This window comes from Neltuma alba, unplaced genomic scaffold (genome assembly GCF_004799145.2).
Source record: "Neltuma alba isolate B1F8T4 unplaced genomic scaffold, ASM479914v2 tig00012688_pilon, whole genome shotgun sequence".
In the NCBI taxonomy this organism is placed as follows: Eukaryota; Viridiplantae; Streptophyta; class Magnoliopsida; order Fabales; family Fabaceae; genus Neltuma; species Neltuma alba.
Genome location: NW_021637116.1, coordinates 9,840 through 31,717, shown reverse-complemented (window position 1 = coordinate 31,717; position 21,878 = coordinate 9,840). Strand labels below are relative to the sequence as shown.

The 21,878-nt window shown below is 33.1% G+C and overlaps 3 protein-coding genes and 1 pseudogene across 3 annotated transcripts; 1 reads left to right on the top strand and 3 right to left on the bottom strand.

The window, feature by feature from the left end:
* Window positions 1-76: 76 nt before the first annotated feature.
* Window positions 77-9,148, top strand: LOC114729868 (cysteine-rich receptor-like protein kinase 10; annotated as a pseudogene).
* On the bottom strand, window positions 9,104-10,678 carry LOC114729867 (cysteine-rich receptor-like protein kinase 29). The gene is made up of 4 exons (XM_028916899.1): window positions 10,462-10,678; window positions 10,095-10,332; window positions 9,848-10,007; window positions 9,104-9,682 (listed from the first exon to the last, which is right to left on the bottom strand). The coding sequence occupies exons 1-4, from the start codon at window positions 10,676-10,678 to the stop codon at window positions 9,335-9,337; spliced, it is 963 nt and encodes a 320-aa protein (XP_028772732.1). The 3' UTR covers window positions 9,104-9,334.
* Window positions 10,679-10,738: 60 nt separating this feature from the next.
* LOC114729866 (cysteine-rich receptor-like protein kinase 7) lies at window positions 10,739-13,711 on the bottom strand. Its single transcript, XM_028916898.1, has 4 exons — window positions 13,318-13,711; window positions 11,699-12,580; window positions 11,136-11,240; window positions 10,739-10,928 (listed from the first exon to the last, which is right to left on the bottom strand). Exons 1-4 carry the CDS (start codon window positions 13,709-13,711, stop codon window positions 10,783-10,785), a joined length of 1,527 nt encoding a protein of 508 aa, XP_028772731.1. The 3' UTR covers window positions 10,739-10,782.
* A 6,638-nt stretch (window positions 13,712-20,349) lies between these two features.
* Window positions 20,350-21,145, bottom strand: LOC114729862 (cysteine-rich receptor-like protein kinase 26). The gene has a single exon (XM_028916897.1). It carries the CDS (start codon window positions 21,135-21,137, stop codon window positions 20,418-20,420), a length of 720 nt encoding a protein of 239 aa, XP_028772730.1. The 5' UTR covers window positions 21,138-21,145; the 3' UTR covers window positions 20,350-20,417.
* Window positions 21,146-21,878: the final 733 nt, after the last annotated feature.

Below are 21,878 nucleotides of genomic sequence, written 5' to 3'. Positions count from 1 at the left end.
AGAGAATGCTTACATTGAATGAAGAATTAAAAAGTAAAAAAGAGGGAATATGGATGGAGGGCCTAAACTTAAACCGATGGGCTTGGATCATCTGAGTCGTCCCCTCCGGCTACGGGATTGTCTCCGGTCATATCTTTCCACAGGCTCAATGGCTCAACCCAAAGACTGTGAATGGATCAAACACAAAGCCCTGAGATACAACAAAATTGTCCTTTGGTGGACTTGCATTGGATTGGGTCGAGAATTTGGACTTCATGGATAATTTGGATCGAGATATGGGCTCAAAAGGTAACGCCCAATTTCTGACTACAGTCCTCATAAACGTGATTAGATTTTCTTTTTTATCTTGCATGATAAGATTTAGATTGTCCTTTGGAAAATTCAAATCTAAACTTTTATAATTATAGTTGTTATATTATATATGTTCCTTTTTTTAGAGTGGTTCTACCTCTGGTCTTTAATATAAAACCTAATTAATTAATTTGGCGAGATTAATGAAATTACTAAATTATTTAATTATAACATATGTTACATGATTTTTTTTAAATACTTATATAAATCGTTTGATTATATGTCAATTTATAAGTGAGATAGATTAGCTGGGATAAAAATGATAAATATAAAAAGTTTAAAATAATTTAGCAAATTTCCTAATTTCTCTAAATTAGTCAACTGATCTTATATTAAGGATCAGATATGATAATTAGAAGATTATTTTTATTTTAAATTTTTTTATATTGAAGTAATAAAATATTTAAAACATAAAAAACAAAATTACAATAAATTAAATTTGAATAATCAAATTCTAATCAAGATAGTTTAGATTTAGAGCTCCCAATGAGTGCAGAAACTGAACCCATTAGTAATCTTTTGGATTCAGGCTTAGGTAGAGAGAGAAACCAGTGGTCATCTGCTTCCATTTCCAACTTATGAATTGAAAATTACGCCTAAAAAACATTAAAAAAAGAACTATTAATTTGGCTGAAACTGGTTTCAGTGCTCATTAAATTGATAAGCAACCAAGTTCATCATATTTCGACCATCCAAATCTGATTTGAATGGTCCATATTTAATTTAATTTATTTTTATTTTTTTAAAAATCATTATTTTAATGAGTATGAAATATAAAATAAAGATAATATTTTAACCATCATTTTTTGGAAAATAATTTTTTATTTAAAAATACAAGTAAAAATAAATAAATCTAGACCATCTAAATCATATTTGAATGGTCTTAAATATGATGAGCTTAGAGTGCTCATCACTCTGATGAATACCAAAACTCATTCCAGATTAGATTGTAACCAGTTGGATGCAAATACAGTGACTGGTAAAGACTTTTGAGATTTTGTATATGAATGTACTAGTTAGATCCTCTCCCTAAGCTTCTTTCTTATATTTGTTTCTCTAAAGTCTAAATGCTTAAGGGACGCATAAAAAATGTAGTCATCACTGACGTTGCGCCTGTAATATACATAGTCTGTGAGTGTTCATGTTGATTATCAGTTCAGGTTCAATTCATAGCAACTTCATTTTTTTTATCACTTATTTAGGAGGCGTAGCTGTTAGTAGATACATTGACATGAAAATTATTGGCAAAAAAACATGTAGAAAAAGGTCACGGGTTCCAGCCACGGAATTAACCTCTTGAAAATATTTTCAAGTAAAGTTGCCTGCATTAAATCCTGCATGACCTAGCCTTTCCTGAACCCTAACTAGACGAAGTACTCTTTGTGCATTGTTGGGCTGCCTTTTTTCGTGTTGATGTTCCATATAATTTATATTTAATTACCAAAAACATTCTTTAAAAAAGTAAATTATGCAGTATTTGTATACATTTTGATTGGATTTTATATTATTTTGATTGTGATCGATTACTTCGATTGAAATACAGACTTTTAAATCATTACCTCAACCAATTCAATTTTATAGTACCTTAATTATTATCAACAATCATAATGCAATTTTAAATGTATGATTGGAGAGCTCTTAATTTGTGGAAAAGTGTTTTTTACTTTAAGCTTATCCAATCACGCAGATAGGCGAGTCAAATTTTTCTAAAGTGATCATCCCAATAGTCAATATACATATATAAGCTCAAATTATTTGAGAAATAATATTGGAATATTTCTAGAAATACAAGTAGACAAGTCTAAGGATTCGTTATGATTCCAATGGCATCCTAGCAAAGAACATTAACATGTTATCTTAGTCTTTTTCTGATTACTCTTTTTACATAACTGGTGTTTTACTCATTCCCTTTTCTGAATTCTTTCAATGTCAACTTTAGTTGTATAATTATATATATATATATATATATAATTGATCTTTTTATCACAAAAAAAAAAAAGAGACAAGTCTGCGGATAAGATATGAGTATTTATAGGAACACAAGTCTTCCAACGGTCAATTTATAACATTGGAATTTAAATGCCCACCATCCTTGCAGGTGTCCTCCATTCATACTGTGGTACATATACAAACGGCCAGCCTGTATGATTGAGAGGCCTTAGCTTTCCGGGAATCATGGATTGATTGCAAATAGTGCGCAAGGAAAAGTCTGTTTGATGGGTTGACTATTGAACATGACCTTGGCTTTTGTATAATTTGTTCTACGGCTAATTTCTTATCTTGACTGATTATATATATAGAGAGAGAGAGAGAGTTTAGATTGGAGCAAGACTTTGAGTAAAGGTGAATGAAACATTAACGAAAGTCCTTCGAGTTGATTCCTCTAAGATAGTCTGTAAAGGAAGTGATTCAAGTTAACCATCGTCAATCCGGGAGTGTTGAATGTGGATATTATGTCTTTCATTACATGAATGACATCATTGAAACATGAGTGATTAAGAAATTAAACGAGATAAATATAGGTTACATTGTATGTAATTTTTCAATTCTTTTCACATTTTTTATCAAGTTGACTAATGACCATGTTATTTTTTATTTATAGGCATTTCAAAATGCTATGCCATATGACATGAAGGAAATTAACTTGATGAGGGGTATTTTGTCAACAACAATGCCATAGAATTTCGAAAATGTGAAGTAGTTAGGTCATTCCTCACATTTTATTTCTATTAACTAGTTGATTATTTATTAGATATATTAGGTGATTCAATAAGAATTGGATGCTAGTATTCATATGGTCATCTTGAAATTGTTCTGCATATTCTTCTGTTCTGCTAGTTGATTTGGATCTGTAACTGTAGGGATGTAGTAAAAGAAATAAATGTGGAGTTTTTTTTAAAAAAAAGACTTTTTAAAAGTGGTTATTTGAATAACCACCATTCAAAATTTTATCACGGCGTTCCATGACGATTTTCTGTAAAACCGTCATGGAAATTCTACTTTCCATGGTGGTTTAAAGTAAAACCTCCATGGAAAGTCAAATTTTTATGACAGTTTTCAACTGCTGTGTTTTATTCTCATTTCAATATCAATAATATCCATGTCGCATCCAAAACCGTCTTGAAAAACCTTAATTAATCGCCGTTAAAAGCCTTTCTTCTAGCGGTGAGCTTTGGCAATATTATAAGTTCAGATAACTTAAAGATCATCCCTTCAAGAACTAATCCATTTCTCTCCTCCACAGTTAAACTTGAAGTTAACCAAGATGAAATCACACCGATTGAGTCATTGCAATTCAACTTTCATACCATCAGACTTGCGATGGATAACTTTTCTATTGAAAATAAGCTTGGAGAAGGAGGATTTGAGTCTGTGTTTAAGGTACACTAACAGTTATATAAATATGTATGTATAAAATCATAATAAAAAACTGTATTGTCATTTGACTAAGAGGTTTATGTATAGCCATCAAAAAAGTAACTACGTGTCCCAACTTCAATAAATGCAGGGTAGGCTCTCTAGTGGAAGAGAAATAGTTGTTAAAAGGTTGTCCATGGATTTTGGGTAAAGATATCCAGAATTTAAGAATGAAGTATCGTTGGTGGCCAAGCTTCAACACCGTAATTTAGTGAAATTACTTGGTTTCAGTTTAGAAAGAAAAGAGAGGTTACTTGCCTGTGAATTTCTTCCTAATAAAAGTCTTGACTACTAGCTATTTGGCAAGCATTTAATACTTACTTTAGAGTGATATGAATTATGTTTATATTGAAACTATAAATGGGCTTGAAATTATTGTAGATCCTATGAAACGAACTCATCTGAATTGGGAAATGTCACATCCAGTAATATGGCAACTAGGAATAAGGATATTCCTAAATATTTAAGAGTCAAAAGCGATAAGGAGAAATAAAAGAATTTTGGTGGAAAATAATTATTACAATTTTCCAAGCCAATTATGAAAAGTTCAACTAATTAAGGAAAAATTGGTCAAGAATAATTATGGAAAAATATTTTCAAGTCTTAGAAAATTAAAGAAAAATAAGGACAATGTTCCTTGAGAATGATATGGGATTATAAAATTATTTTTATGACCAATTTACCTTTAGAGAAATTACAAAGGAATTTAAGGGCAATTTAAGCTAATTTAAGGTCCTTTATTTGGAAAATTCCAAATAAATATTTTAAGGAGGATAAAATCTCAAGAAAATTCCTATGATATTCCAAGGAATTATAAGAGATTATGAAATTAAAAGAAGGCCCTTGAGTATCCAGGATTATTTCCAATCCTTTGGAAAAGTGGAAAAACAACTAAAAAGAAGGAAAATAGTTTTCCTTTTTATTTAATTATTGAGAAATTAAATTTGAGACAAAGAGGGCAATTTGGAAAGATAAAAATAAAGAGAATAATTTATGGATCTGAGAGAAAATAATTACAGAGGCCAGAGCACTGTAATTATAGAAAAGAAATTAAACCCGGAGTAAAAGTGCACCGATAAAGTGTTAATCGGAGTCTTGCACTTTACTTGGCCTACAAGTTGCCACTTGTCAAGCCTTTAATGGATGGTAATTAGAGATTTCTAAGTGTCAAGCCACCATTGGAGAGGATCTTGACTTTTGAAATTAATTTCAATTGTCATTAAGTTAATTAAGAGGAAAAATTAAGAAGGAATAGGCACTTGACATTTGGCTCTTCATTAATGATGGTTGGTGGGATATTTTGTGCATTGAATGAGCTCATTTCCTCCCCTAAATCTGATCCATATTTCGTGCAAGGAGGGTTAGAGAGGAAAAAGGAAGAGCTTCAAAGGAAAACCAAGGAGAAGGCATCAACTTTAAGCATACAAGTGAGATCCAAGGTAAGTTTTCGGTTCTAAGATGTTCTCCACCTTGTTTGCTTGAGTTGTATGGTTAAAAATCATAGCTTTTCCTTCTCTTTTGATGCTGGCTAAAATGTATATATAGTGGAGGAGGAAGTTTTATAGTTCAATCTTGCTAAGACACAACAACACAAGCTAGATCCTAGTGTTTGCAAGTGATTATAGTCGGTTTTGAAGCATTTTTTATGGTTACTTCCTTGAGTGTTATTTTCGGCCAAGACAAGATCTGAACCCTAGGATATGTTTTTCAAAGTTTTGAGGCTTCCATTGTGTTCAAAATGAAAAATAGTGTAGGATAAACCTAAAGAACAAGTGTTGGAAGCCATAGAAGCAAAGTTGCAATTTTTTAGTTTTAAATCCTAAGGGTTCGGTCAAGCTGAAACTGAAAGAAGGAGATTTATTTTGTTAAATCCAAGTAGATATTTGGAATCTACATGAAAAACTATGTAGGAAAAGGTTAAGAGGGAATTTTTAGGGTTTATGGAAAATAACTCTAAAAATTCAAGAACAAAGATGGAAGCTTTAAGGGATTAGAGGTTACTTGATTTATGTTGTTAATTTTTCATGAGGAATGGTTGATGATTCTTGCTTCCATTTTTGTGGATTGCCATGTTAGGGTTTGGCATTTGTGGAAGCAAGAAAGAAGAACAAGAAAATTAAAGAGCATTGGATTAAGGTAGTAAGATTTAATTAGCCTTAATGTTGAATGTTGCATTGATTGCTATGCAATTTCATGTGCTATTATGTGGTTGAACTAAATGATGATGATGATGATGATTGTGTAGCTATACTCCTTGCTTTATGTGCCTTGGCTATTGCATGTTAGAGTGCTACATGTATGAGGTAAAGTAGTTCCCTATTAATAGCAAAAGGTTGGAATGCTTGTAATTGATGCATGTTAATGTTTTGGTTGGTTGATCTTGCTACTAGGATTTTCAAAAATCTCATCCCCCCAAATATAATGTAACATTTTAGGGCCTGTAACTCTCAAGAGCAAGCTACAGATTGGAGGCTAAATTATGATGATACACTATACAAATTCGTGGACATTTGGTCATGTATAATTATCTATGGTTGGTGCTGTAATCCTTAAGCAGGATGTTAGTTTAGAGCCACGTTTTATTTAGTTACTGAGGGAATCTCTGTACGAAATTTGGCATGGTTATAGTTGACGTCCTGAGCTTCAAATTGATAGGCAGCACGTTAAAAATGGCCAAGTATACGATTTTTAATGATTTTTCAAAGTTAAGGTCTAGAATCTGGAATAAGGATTTTTGTCAAATGGACAGTGTCACCTTTCACACAAACCTGATGCTTTTTCATAAGGAATTGGATCATAATAGTATTTTTCCTTGAAAGAGGACTTAAATAGCTTTAAATAGAATTTTGAACCACCCCAATTGGATTTTTGTGGAATAAGTTATGAATTTTTTAAATTGGGCCAGAAAACTGGATTTTTACCCGATGAACAGTAAAAATCCGAAAATCAGCGTTTTTCAAGAGTTTTTGAGCCCAAGACTATCCAATGTGGTCTAAAATGATTTTAATTAAATCCTACATGGATCTGATAGTAAGGTGTGACAGGAAACACGGTATAAAATCATAGGAGACATTGCTCGTGGCATTCTTTATCTTCATGAGGATTCAACATTATGTATTATTTATTGTGATGTCAAAGAAAGTAATATTCTTTTAGATGAAGAGATAAATCCTAAAATATCAGATTTTGGTATAGCAAAACTCTTCTCCATAAATCAAACCCAAAGCAATACGAGCAGAATTGTTGGAACCTAGTAAGTATATTACCGATGACCTCAAAACTAATGATTTGAGATTCAATGAAATTTATGTTTGACTAACCTTGTGCATATTAACACGCAGCGGATATATGGCACCAGAATATGCAATGCACAGACAATTTTCAATCAAATCAGATGTTTTTAGTTTTGGTGTATTAGTTTTAGAGATTGTAGTGGAAAGAGAAACAATACCAACTTTCACGAGGAGAAAGCCCATGATTTATTAAGCTTTGTAAGTCCTTTTCTTTTTACATAATTTATGTCAACCTAGCTCCCTTTGATCTTATATTCTTGCATAGGTGTACATATTCTGAGATTAAGTATATATGCTATAATAGCTTGCCAATGTATTGTTTACTATTGATGATAAACTTCTTGCAGGCATGGAAAAATTAGAGGGAAGGGATAGCCTCAAATATAGTAGATTCATCATTAAATGATGGGTCAAGAAAGGAAATGATAAGATGCATCCACATTGGTTTACTCTGCATTCAAGAAGATATAGCAGACAGGCCCACCATGGCTAACATTGCACTTATGCTCAGCAGCCACTCATTCTCTCTCTCATTACCTTCACAACTTGCATTTTTAAAGAATTATAGAACTTTACCAGAGATGCATTATTCAGGGAGATAGTTTAGGAATAACAAGATCCACTGAACGAGACACTACTAGCTCCATTCAAGCTTCAAATGGGTGAGAATACAACTCTGTTCAGGAATGAAAAGAAATGTGGCCTCAGTTATAATGCTAAGCTACATGTTCGTTTGTCTAGTTTTGCCACATCACTTTTATTCAAGACTTCCTAAGCAAGATCCATTGTTCATCTTCGTTATATGTTGTAATTTGGGATTAAGTTGTATTAATCCTGTTTTATTGTTCACTGTTGGCTAAACAGAACTCATCAGTGATTAAGTCGCCATTTTCTCATACTTATACGGACATTTCACTTGCATCAAAATCTTTCACCACTCTTCCTATTTTTTGCTCTGCTGGGCTACCATTTGGTAAACATGCTAGTCATGAGGTATCTGACTGAATTGTTAACTATGCTGATACATTCGTTGAAGTTAATGCTTCTGTTTACACACAGACACACAGACACACACACACACACACATAAATGTATGTATATATATTGGTTTCTGTTTTTTATACTTTGGAGTTTTTAGTCTAAAATATATGGAAATGAAGATTTTAGGTGGCTAGATAAAGTTAATTAAGGGCCAACAAATTAATTAAGCATAAAGAGACAAATGTAACTATATTTACTGTAAATATGTTCTGACTTTTTTTTTTTTTGTTTTTCAATCCTCTTTCCTTGAATGCTTCACGGACTCTGGAAAGGTAATTCATCTAGTAATTTCATAACAAAGGTTGGCTATTGAGCCTTATCTATAACCATAGACTCTTCAAATTTCAATGGGTTTTGGAAATTCCTTTGGTCCATCTCCTTTCCTTCCAAGCATCTTTTGTTTATTTAGAAATTGCTTAATAGGGCTGTTCCTTCCTATGATATCCTCTCCCTTCACCATCTAAACATTTCAAGGAATTGTAGCCTTGCTTGTGACCTACCAAAAACCATTAATCATATATTCATAAACTGCCCTTTCACCCAAAAAATTTGGCTTGGAAGCTTATCTTCAATGTCACAAGTTTTGACTCCTTTAAAAACTGGTTAGTTGATACATTGTAGGATCTCAATATACGAAACCACCAACAACTTCATGAGATTAGCATTGTTATTAACACAATTTAGAGGTTGAGAAACTAAGTTATTCATGAGTCAAAGATTCTAAACTCGGTTATTTGCCTACGAGAAATAAGAAGATCCTCCTCTCTTATTTCCCTGGCCTTCAGTGTAGGGAACAAGGCCAAACCTTCCATGCAAGGAAAGATGGAATTCCATTAGCCTTCATAGCAATCAACTCTGCTGCCCAGCAGAGATGCATGGGAAATCATATTTCAAAAGCACAAAAGTCCAAAAGAAAGACAACTTACAATGCATGGATCAACCTCAACAACCACTGCTTACTCTGTCTCACATGGAAAAAGGCCAAGATTGACTCTCCTCACTTTCTACGCATGTATAGTTATATGCATGTTCTGAAGTTGAAATAAGGAGAAATGGGCAGGATAAATCTTTGCCCATCGTAAGACAACTTTTAGAAATACTGTGAGAAACTTCACTTATTTCGTGATTAAAGCTTCTTATATAATACAAATACAATCAATATATATTATATCTGTCAACATATACTTTCTTGTATAACGCTTTTGATTGGCGTCACATGCAAGACCAAAAATCTAGCGAGGATATAGCTCCGTAATTGATAGATCATTTCGTGATGATTGATTAGAGTTTCTTCCTTGTTCACTTGCTCTTGTTGCCTCTGAACAGTTATGCCTCAAAGTCATTGTCTCAGATGAACTGCTATAATTCACAAGAAATCGACGTTCTGAAGGTACAGGGAGAGAGGAAGAGAAGCTGTTTAGCATAAATGAGACTGAGGCCATGGTTGGTCGATCAGCTGCATTTTCTTGAACACAGAGCAATGCAATGTGAATGCATCTCATTATTTCATTTCTTGAACCATTGCTTATCACAGGATCTACTATATTTGAGGTCGTCCCTTCCTTCCAATTTTTCCATACCTGAAAATGTTGTTCATTAATGGTGAAGAATATTAGTCTTGAGCTACTTTTCCAATTGTATATATGTTAGCTTTATATATATATATATATATATATATATAGAGAGAGAGAGAGCAGACATAAACGTAATTCTCTACTTTCGAGAGGGAAGAAGCATAGACTTACAAAACTTAATAGGTCCAGCTGATGCTGTGTATTCTCTACATGAAAGGTGCAGTTGTTTATCTTGCCACTTATAATCTCTAGAACCAATACCCCAAAACTATATACGTCTGATTTTACTGAACATTGACCGTACAGTACATATTCTGGGGCCATATAACCGCTGCTTATTAAAATGAATAAATTTAGCTCAATATAGTAGTTATTAATAGTCTTGTAGCTTTCAACCATTGGATTCATCATTACTTACCGAGTTCCCACAATTCTATTAGTATTGCTTCGAGTTTGATCTGCCTTAAATAGTCTCGCAGTGCCAAAATCTGATATCTTAGGATTTAATTCATCATCCAAGAGAATATTGCTTGCTTTAAGATCACGATGAATAATACGTAACCTTGAATCTTGATGAAGATAAAGCAGACCACGAGCAATGCCCCTTATAATCTTGTATCGTACTATCCAATTCAAAAAAGCTTGCTGATTTGGATCTACAAAATTTCTTGTTATATTCTTACCAGTTTAATGCTATGATGTGTTAAAACCATAGGTGTCTAAAATATGGATTCTCATTCAAACAATAAAAACAAAGTGATAGATATGCAAACTATGTTACTTACCGAATAAAAAGAAATCAAGACTTTTATTGGCAAGAAATTCATAGACGAGTAGTCTTTCTGTTTTTTCTAAACAGAAACCAAGTAATCTTACTAAATTTCGATGGTGAAGTTTTGCTACTAACATCACTTCGGTCTTAAATTCTAAATCTCCTTGCCTAGAATGCCTGGACAACATTTTCACAGCAACTTCTTGGCCATTGGGAAGCCAACCCTGCATTTATTTATTAGAATGTAAATCATGAACACATACAGACTCTTTTTTTTTCTCTTCTTCACTTTCAACAATATAATGATACTATGAACTTCCAAGTAACAAATTTATTATACCTTATACACTGGCCCAAATCCTCCTTGTCCAAGCTTGTTTGCATCAGAGAAGTTATCAGTTGCGAGCTTGATGGTATTATAATCGATTTGCAGAATCTCAGCTAGTTTAGTTTCATCATCATCCTTCATTGTAGTTTCAACTGAGAAAGAGCAAGTCATGAGTTCTTCAAATAGCATGAAGTACAAAGATCTATTTAAACTCCCCTCACTTTGTTTTGCTGAAAAATCTCAACATAAAAAATGTCTTGTGTTTGTTTTGCCAAAAAGGTTTCATTAATCGAAATTATAATTAACATTTTTAAAGAATTTTTCCCAGCTAAAAGGATAAGAAATTCATTTAGACTTACTTTCATGGGTTTTCTTCTTTCTTGTAACCATAAAGAATGCTATGAGAAGGGCGATAATGGCACCAATCAACACAACAATGGTAGTTGTTGATTTATTGCTACTTCCTGCAAAATCAAAGTCGAATTTGCAGATGGAACTCATTGACATTATGTTACTAGAGTATACAGACAACCTCAAAAACAAAATAACATTTTTTTAATTTCATAATTGTAATTAACAATATGTTCACGAGCTAAATTTTATATTCAAAACTTCATCTAAAGAAACTTAAATTTTACATAGGGAGTTTGATGGGGTTATGAAAAATGTATCATGTTGAAGTTCTATAATTTATATTTTTTGATGATGTCATGTACATATCAGACCATACTATGAGAATAAGAATGAGAACCTTTTGTTGAAGATGTAGGTTTTGTTAAATCAGGAACTCCTGGGATGTCACGAAAAAGAAGTTTTATATTTCCTCTTCAAGCTTATCCGATCCGATCACACGAATTAATAGCAGGTGAAATTTTTCATAGTAAACACCATACACATAAGGCTATGAGTTTGTGAGAGATACCTTGTGGGGAAGTAGTATTTGTTGATGGAGAAAGAGCAAAGGGGAGAGTTATTTTTATTGAATCGGCATGTGCAAGATCATAGAATAAGAAATTTTCAAATCTAATATTGCAGCTCAATTTGATAATCGTCCCACCGGCCTTGTTCTGACAACAATATGGGATATAAAAAAGAGAATCCTGCAAACAATCAAAGCAATCTTGCCCATTCAAATCAGGGGTGCACTGAACAAGGCCATACACAACTTGAGATTGATCAACTGTTGCATTTCCGGCAGCCACCTTACGATGAGAGTTACCATCCCTAGCCTTGTTTGTCAGAGCTTGCATTAGATGATTAAGTAAATTGTTGTATTTGTTTGCATCTGCTGCATTAGTATCAGTGCTAGTATAGTTGTGAAAATCAGTGTCTTGGTAAATCCCAGACATTTGACGACTTGAGTATCGAAACATGCATAAATTATAGTATCCAAATGCCTCCTTCTGATATGGACATTGCTTTGGGAGAAGGATTGTAGCATTATTGAGGCAATTACGACAAGAATCTGGCTTCACATCTCCTCTGCACATTCCAAGTGCGTTAACTGTGTTGGGTTTTTCACCATAAGAGGAATTGTAGAAGCCATAGTCAATTTTGGTGTCAAAGGTGAAATTAGAAAGAAGGGTATTGAGGTTGGTGTGGTAGGCACTTGGTTTTGTGTAGTTACCCCTTTCATTGAAACACTTGTAAAAAGAGGAGTCAGGCCGGGCGGTAAGAACAAGAAGATGAGAAAGGAGAGAGATTAGAGCCAAGAAAATAGTAGCTGTAGTTGTCATCAAGGAATGAATGAAATTTGACAAATGAGATTTGAGTGTGAAGCTTAGGATGCGGTAAGCCAAGCTTCCTAGTACAATATCCTTAATATAAAACACAGTATAGTTGACAAGTCTGAAGATAAGATTCCAATATTTCTAGGAATACAAGTTGACAAGTCTAAGATAGGAATTTCTAGGAATACAAGTCTTCAAGGGGTTATTTAATTTCTCCATTCACACTGTGGTTTTTCCAAGTGGCCCACTACCATGTGCAGGTTGGGACGTTTAAACTTTCCACGTGCTTGATGCTTTTCAGGAACTTGGTCTTTTTAGAATTTGTAGTGGGGCCAATTTAGTGTTTTGAATTTTCTTTCATTCTTTTTTGGTAGAAAACCAGATGGAGTTTTCTTTTGTTTTTTGTTTTTAAGAAAAATGGTAGGAGTATTTTTTAGACTGGTTACATATATGGTTGAGACTAAGCTTAAATAGGAGCAAGACTTTGGCGACATTGAAACAGTTGACCAAATTAACGTGAAAGAAACTTCAAATTAAAGAAAGTGACTAATTTCTCAAAGATAATCCTCTTTCACACTTCAAATTAAACAAGTTTTTCCATTCTCTTTCTCAAAGATAGCCTTCTCTATGTCCTAGGTTGGAGCTCTACCGTTGATTCACGGTATTCTTTAACATTGTTGTCCTTTTTGCCATTACAAGCCTCCCTCCATTGTTGCCTTCCCTTATTTCTAGGTTAGAGCTAAGCACGGTTGTGGGTTATGCTTGTGTTGAGAGAACGTTCATCCTTTTTTTTTTTTTATGTTTTGTTTACTTTTCGTCGTTTTTGGAAATAGATTAATCTTTAGTCCCATATGCTTCGATTTCATAAGATTCTTAAACAATGGCTTCCCTAGTTTTCGTATGGTAATCATCATTTTAATATAAGCATCTGGCGTAAGATCTCCTTTGCAGAGTCTAGACATGTAAACTGTGTCAAGGTGTTGGCCGTACGAGGAATTGTAAAAGCCATAGTCATCTGCTGTGCTGAAGGTGAAATTGGAAAGAAGGGTTTTGAGGTTGGTATGATAGGCACTTTTGTCTTTGTAGGTTCCTTTCTCATTGAAATAGGTTTGATTACCATAAGGTCGGTCCTGCTCGGTGGTGAGAATGAGAAGATGGCAAAAGAATGGTAGAAGAACCAGAAGAACATTGACAATCAGCGTCATTATTGGGGTAAATTAAAACTGTGATAAATGAAAAGAGTAAAGCTTCTTAAGCAATTAAGATGCGATTTTTGAGTATTATTGATGAGCGATGAAGCAAGGCTTATTAGGACAACAATAACCTCAACATCTTGATAGGACACAAAAGTCAACAAGTCAACGACAAGATTCAAATAAGGGATATTGCATTTTGTTCCATATGTTTGGTTATTTTGACACAGCAATTCAGCAAATGCCGACAATTAATGTGTCTGTGTTTCCACTTCCACATGGCCTTGTAGTAAAATTCCGACACATGCACTGTGGAAACAACATACTAGTTCTAGTCCTTAATATAAAGCTTTGTTTGACTTTTATTTTGGTCCTAAATATAAGACCCTAATCCACTTTTTCTCTCATATTTATATATTTTTTTTCAAAGTAACCCTTCTAATAATGATAGTTCTAGTCAATACACTTGATTAGTAAAAATATTTTAAGAAAGACAACATCTATTTATGATAAATAACTAACTTAACTTATTTTCTTAATTTCCTCAAACTAGTCAACTGGCTCTTATAATTAGAAATGGAGGTAGTACATAATTTATGTGTTTAACTACCAGAAACACTCTTAAGGAAAATAAATGATATAACATTGTTTTTCTTCTTGATACCTCGCTTACGCTATCATTCAGTGGGCACGTTATTAGTTGGCCTTTTTAATATATTCATACGTGACTAGGAATATATATACGGCTTGCACTCGTTCGCACTCATTCGCTCCTTACTCATAAATCTTGCTTTTAATTTGTTGTCAAATCTATACAGAGTTATGCATATGGCATTTTTTTTAAAGATAATCCCTTCAATTATTTAAATTGGAGATAATTGATGAAGTATATTGAGGTTGGTGTGGTAGGCACTTTTGTTTGCGTAGGTTCCCTTGTCGTTGAAACAGGTGCGATTAAAGAAGTCCGGATGCTGATGGGCGTTGATGAGAATGAGAAGATGAGGCAGGAATAATGAAACCAAAGCACAACGAATGAGAGAAAATTTCATGGTTGTTGAAATTTAGGATTTGCAATTTTGGAATCCTATTTAGTGAATGATATGGGAAGGATTATTCTCAACTTTATAACCCACTAATCAACAACTCAAGGAATATATATTCATATGTGCCTAGGAATATATACAGGTCTTGCACTAGTTTGCTCATTACTCATAAATCTTGCTTTTGATTTGTTGTCAAATCTATACGGAGTTATGCATATGGCTTTGTCCTTGGGATGAGCATTTTTATGAGGTAAAGAAATGTAATTATTACAAAGTACTACGATGTAAGATTTAAAAAATTAATTAAATTAACTACTTGCAAAAAAATGTGCGTTGGTTTTTTTTTTTAAGACATCCCTTCAATTATTTAAATTGGAGATAATTGATGAAAAGACTTTCTTAATATATATAATTAATAGAGATAATTTAAGAAGTTATAAATTCAGAAAATAAAGTAAATACTTTTTTAATTTTAAAATGAAAACAAACCATTTAAATAGTTATATTTCAGAGACAGTACTGCTCAATTTCTCAAAGTCAAAAGTCAAGTTGTCCAAGACAAAAGGCGGGCCCAACTAACATGAGGCCATGAAGGAGCATAAATTACATTTTTTTAAAAACAAGACAAATTACAATAAGATTCAAAAAAAGAAAATAGCTATTAGAAAATCTCAGTAATAAGTTTTAAAATTGAAAATATAACATATTTAATATATTAAGAAATAAAAATTTCTTCTTTTCACACTTATATTCTTCCTTCGTCCTTGCCTATTAATGGGATAGTTGGCACCACAAATTTCCGAAGAAACAAGACCGACCACACGGTCAACACATGTGATCCCTCTTCTCCCATTAATCAGAGGCGGGCCCCTATGTTTTAATTTTATGTTCTTTTCACGCTTATATTCTTCCTTCGTCCTTGCCTATTAATGGGATAGTTGGCACCACAAATTTCCGAAGCAACAAGATTGACCACACGGTCAACACATGTGATCCCTCTTCTCCCATTAATCAGAGGCGGGCCCCTATGTTTTAATTTTATGTTCTTTTCACGCTTATATTCTTCCTTCGTCCTTGCCTATTAATGGGATAGTTGGCACCACAAATTTCCGAAGCAACAAGACCGACCACACGGTCAACACATGTGATCCCTCTTCTCCCATTAATCAGAGGTGGGCCCCTATGTTTTAATTTTATGCTCAAACTTTAGCCTTTTTTATATTAAAAAAAAAATCAAAGGCAGACTTGGCAAGATTTACATGTGGGGTAAAATTTGTAAGCAATATTCTAAAAAATATGATTGCAAAAATTTATTATCTTGACTTGACTTGGGACTACAGACACATTGACTTAGGTCGTCCCCACATAGCTTAAAGCAAATAGGCCGAAGAGAAACTCTGCTTGAATTGGGTGTCAAGAAAAGCTAGGAGGAAAAAAAAAAAAGAATTATCATAAGGTTTCAAGAAAATAATTTAATTACTAAAAATCCCAATAACAAATGACTAGCATGAATACATTGTTATTTTCTATTCTAAAACTTGTCATTACATAATCTTTAATTGTTAATGAACTTGAGGATAATTAAATTCCTTCTTTGAGATCTGATTGTAATCCTCCAAAAAAAAACAGAGAGAGATACAAATGGAGAAAAAAAAAGTGAGAAGGAAGTACGGGCCCCTACTTGTCCTTGCACTCGTTTTCTCTTCCACTTGATCACATTCAAACTTCATCAGTGCTTAGAATTGACGACTACTTGCCTCAATTGGTCTCCAATGAACATATTGCATAGTGCGGAATATACAAGAGAAGCCAACACATTCTCTCTCCATTTACTTATTGTCTTTGCACTTGTTTGGCAAGGAAACAAGGCCTCCAACTTGTCTTTGCACTCGTTTTCTCTTATACTTGATCGCATTCAAACCTCATCAATGCTTAGAATTGACAACTACTTGCCTCAATTGGTCTCCAATGAACTTATTGCATAGTGCGGAGTACACAAGAGAAGTCAACACATTCTCTCTCCATTTACTTATTGTCTTTGCACTTTTTTGGAAAGGAAACAAGTCCTTCCCCTTGTCTTTGCACTCGTTTTCTCTTACACTTGATCGCATTCAAACTTCATCAGTGCTAAGAATTGACAACTACTTGCCTCAATTGGTCTTCAATGAACTTATTGCATAGTGCGGAATATACAAGAGAAGCCAGCACATTCTCTCTCCATTTACTTATTGTTGCATAGTTTAAGAAGTCTCATCACAATAATGGCCACTACGATGCTTATGACTACAATGACATATCTGTATTGATTAAATACAATTTCAACCATTTATATTTAAAATTTTAAACTAATGATTTTTAAATAAAATTTTTTAAAAAAGGACAATTAAAAGATTAAATGAATTTTTGTAGTTAATTTGTTATTTTTTTAAATTAGTTTTTTCAATTTCACCTGTACTAAATGAAATTACAAAAGAGAGAGAGAAAAATATAAGGAGTCACATTATGTAAGCATTAATTGTAAAATTAAAATAAACAAATATGAATGCCCACCGCGCCTGCCTGGTATTGAAGGGATTATCTTTAAAAAAAAAAGCCATATGCATAATTAATAAAGATAATTCAGTAAGAAAATTATAAATTTAGAAAATAAAGTAAATAATTTTTTAAATTAAAATTTAAAATAAACCGTTAAAATAAGTGTGTTATATTTCGGACACTGCTCTATTCAATTTCTCAAAGTCAAAGGTCAAGTCGTCGAAGTCTCGAAGACTAGGGACGGGCCTAGCCAGCATGAGGCCATGAAGGGGTGTAAATTACATTTTTAAAAAAATTTAAGATAATTAAATTTTTTCTTTAAGATCTCATTTTGAATGACATACCAATGGAGAAAAAAATTTGGAAAGGAAATAAGGCCTCCCACTTGTCTTTGCACTCGTTTGCTCTTATACTTGATGGCATTCAAACTTCATCAGTGCTTAGAATTGACGATGACTTGCCTCATTTGGTCTCTAATAAACTTATTGCATAGTGCGGAATCTATAAGAGAAGCCATCGCATTCTCTCTCCATTTCCTTAGACTTTTCGGTAAAGCTAGCTAAATTGCTAACTTGGGACAGATCTAGCTGTCTAAACTCAGAAGAAGTCAAGTAGTTGAAGACATTGGGAGGCTGCTGATGAAGTCGTTGAAGCCATCCATGTGAACGTATGAGAAACTTCAAGGAATTCATCTGCGTGGGGACCACACGTTTTAATGTTAAGGACCAGATACATGTAATCCCTCGTAACAGCGTTCTACAGTATTAATCATGGTTAGGGTATTCATTACCCATGTTTGTTTAACTGGGATTAAGAGAGTCTTGTCATTGAATAAACACATTTTTATATGTTCGTTTTAAAAAAGTTTCTCTAGACTCAATTTCGTTGAAGTTTCAGTAGATTTTAAGTTTGGTATAATACTACCTCCGGTCCTAAATATAAGAGCTAGTTGACTAATTTGAGTAGATTACAAAAATAAGTTAAATTAGTTATATGTAATAAATAGGTGTTGTATTTCCTAAAATATCCTTACTAATCAAGTTTATTTGCTAGAATTACCATTATTAGAAGGACTATCTTGAAAAAAAAAAAAAAACATGAGAGATAAAATAGACTGATATCTTATCTTTAAGACCAACATAAAACTCAAACAATCAGAGATAGTAGTTGCGTTTGTTCATGCTTCGTAAAGAACTTCCCACATAGCCGGATAAAATATTATTCCTACAAATCATTAATAAAAGATTAGGTCTTTTTATTATTTATGTATAATAATATTCCTCACCTTGTGGAAAAGGCCATATTGTGGTTAAAAAAGGCGATACAAAAAAAAAGAAAAAAGAAAAAAGACAAATGTTACCGCCAATTGTCAAATGTAATTGGGTTAACATTGAATTTTGTTTCGGAAATTTTCACGTAGAAGTTGCGGGCAATGCTATTCTTTTCCAAGAACTTCCGAGACTAATATTTATGCCCACTTTGAATCGTGTATGATATAAGGTCCAACATGATATACATCTCCTCGAATACCATTAGAAAAGGGCGACATTTTTCCTATTTCAATACTTGCTGAGTAACATTGAATCCAAATAATATTGGGAGAATTATAATGAGGTCTCAAAAAAGAAAAATAATTACTCAAAAGTCTCAATAACAACCCAAACAATATTCAATGACAAGTTTCTGAATAGAAAATGACAACTTATAAGACTTGTTTTGTAATTATTTTTCTTTTTTGGTAATTAATTGTGATTCTCCCAAGAATATTCTGAATACTCACAGCTTTTACGTCAAAACTTTCGAGATAAAATTAAACATTAATTCATAATAACTAATTAATTAAGTGTGATAAAGTCTTTTATTAATTAAGATTATATATTCATAATCCAATAGCTGTTGTTTCCTTAAGTGTGGTAAAGGCAACAATTGCCACAGCCATCGTAACGACGATTCTCGATGTTCTGTTGCTATTTCCTGCAAAAGCGAAACAAAGAGATAAATGAATCAAAACTTGAACTTAATTAATATCCAGGCAGATATAGTTCCACCATTTAATTGTGCAATATATTAATTTAAACACATTTTCTTGTGCACCCTATTTATAAATTTAATCCGATAATAAATAAAACTTTCTATTGAAATTATGAATTATAATTCTACTAATTTTCAATAATTTAATTATTTATGTGAGTTATAAAATCTAATAGTATGATACAATATTTTTTCGGTTCTACGACGCCTCCAATGCAACTCATCCAATATGAGATAGATTTAGTAAATGAAGTGCATATTCGATAACCATCAAAAGCAGAGTTAAAATTATTTGAATGCTTCAATGGCTAAATTTTGTTTGTTTTACAAAATTTAGTGTATTAGTTTTAGATTTGTAAGCACAACATTTACAATGATATAGAGATTAGCATGAAAAAACGCACGAGACATTCATATATTATTTTGCTGGGTCAAATTGTTCACGAAGGCCTGCGCATAAATTTCTATCCTTTTCTACTTTTCAACAAAATTTGATGGCTAAAAAAAAAAAATCATATCAAACCAAACCCGCCACATTTACATTGGATGACATATGGGGAGAAAGGCCCAGAAAGCATTAGGCCGTGTGCCTTTTGAGAAAGTGATTAAGATTAGTTAGGAATCTTGATTTCTTCAAACAAGTACTTTTAACATCCCCAAATTAGCCTTAATTTCAACTATTGATTTAATTTCTACTTTAAAGTTATACATCCCACCCAAATGAACCAATTAGACGTGCAAACATCTTAGAAATAACTCATAAAGGTTTCACTAAATTTTAGAAATTGGTCTATACTAAGGACGAAACAATTTTTCTGAAAGGTGTCTTATATTGAGCACAACAATGAGTTTATCCTGTGTTCATGATTAGAGAGAATTGGTACCTTTTGAAGGTGAAGATATGGGTGAATCAGCAACTCCTTTTGGTGGATCAGCAACTTCCTTTGGTGGATCAGCAACTGCTATGGCACAACATAAAACGTTTACTTGTTAAAAAGCAGTTTCAAAGGGAAGATTACACTTGAGCTCTTTGTCCTTAGAAGATAGTTGTTTTAATCACTAAGATGGGTAAGTCAAATTTTGCTAGGTGAATTCAATACATATAAATTTTAGGATACAAAATATAATGTAAAATTACTTAAAATAAGTTGATTCAAATTAAACACTGTATATATAGGACCTGGTGAGGGAGCTGTAGCAAGAATAGCAGACGGAGATTGTATTGGCTCAACAACGGCAGGATCATAGAACATGACGTTGTCAAACCGAAGATTGCAGCTCAGTTTAATTACCCGACCACCAATCTTGTCCTTACAACATCCTTGGATTTCCGAGATGGCCTTCACCAAGCAATCGTCACAATCTTGCTGAGTCAAATCAGGCGTGCACTGAACAAGACCATACACACTTTCATTCTCATCAGCTGTTACGTTTCCCACAGCCACCTTACTCAGAGAATCACCACTTGAAGCTTTGCTTTTTAGCCTCATCATGAGATCATCAAGAGCATCTCTATACTTCTTTGCATCTTTTGCTTTTTCTGGGCTGTGAATCGCGTAGGAAAACTCAGGATTCTGATACATCCCAAGAATTGAAACATTCGAGTATCGAAGAATGCACAGATCATAGTACAGAAATACCTCCTTCTGATTTGGACATAGTTTTGGGAGAAGTGTCGTGGCATTTTTGATGCAGTTCTGGCAAGCATGTAGCTGGGTGTCTCCTCTACACAGTGCGAGACCATTAACCGTATTGGGGCTTTCACCATAGTAGGAATTATAGAAGCCAAAGTAGTTTTCTGTGTCGGAGCTGAAGTTAGAAAGAAGCATATTGAGGTTGGTGTGGTAAGCACTTTTTTTGTGTAGGTTCCTCTGTCATTGAAACAGGTGTGATTAATGAAGTCCGGATGCTGATGGGCGTTGACGAGAATGAGAACATGAGGCAGGAACAATGAAACCAAAGCACAACGAATGAGAGAAAATTTCATGGTTGTTAAAATTTAGGATTTGCTATTTAGGAATCCTATTTGGTGAATGATATGGGAAGGATTACTCTCAACTTTATAATCCACTAATCGACAACTCAAGGAATATATATTCATATGTGACTAGGAATATATACAATTCTTGCACTAGTTCGCTCATTACTCATAAATCTTGCTTTTAATTTGTTGTCAAATCTATACGGAGTTGTGCATATGGCTTCTTTCCTGGGATGAGCATTTTTATGAGGTAAAGAAATGTAAACCATGTAAGATTTAAAAAATTAATTAAATTAACTATTGGCAAAAAAAAGTGCCTTGGTTTTTTTTTTTTTAAGATATCCCTTCAATTATTTAAATTGGAGATAATTGATGAAAACATTTCTTTAATATGTATAATTAATAGGGATAATTTAAAAACTATAAATTCAGAAAATAAAGTAAATACTTTTTTAATTTTAAATCAAAACAAACCATTTAAATTAGTGTGCTATCAAAAGTCAAGTCGTCCAAGGGTGGGCCCAACCAGCATGAGGCCATGAGATGAAGGGGCGTAAATTACGCTTTGAAAAACAAGACGAATTGCAAT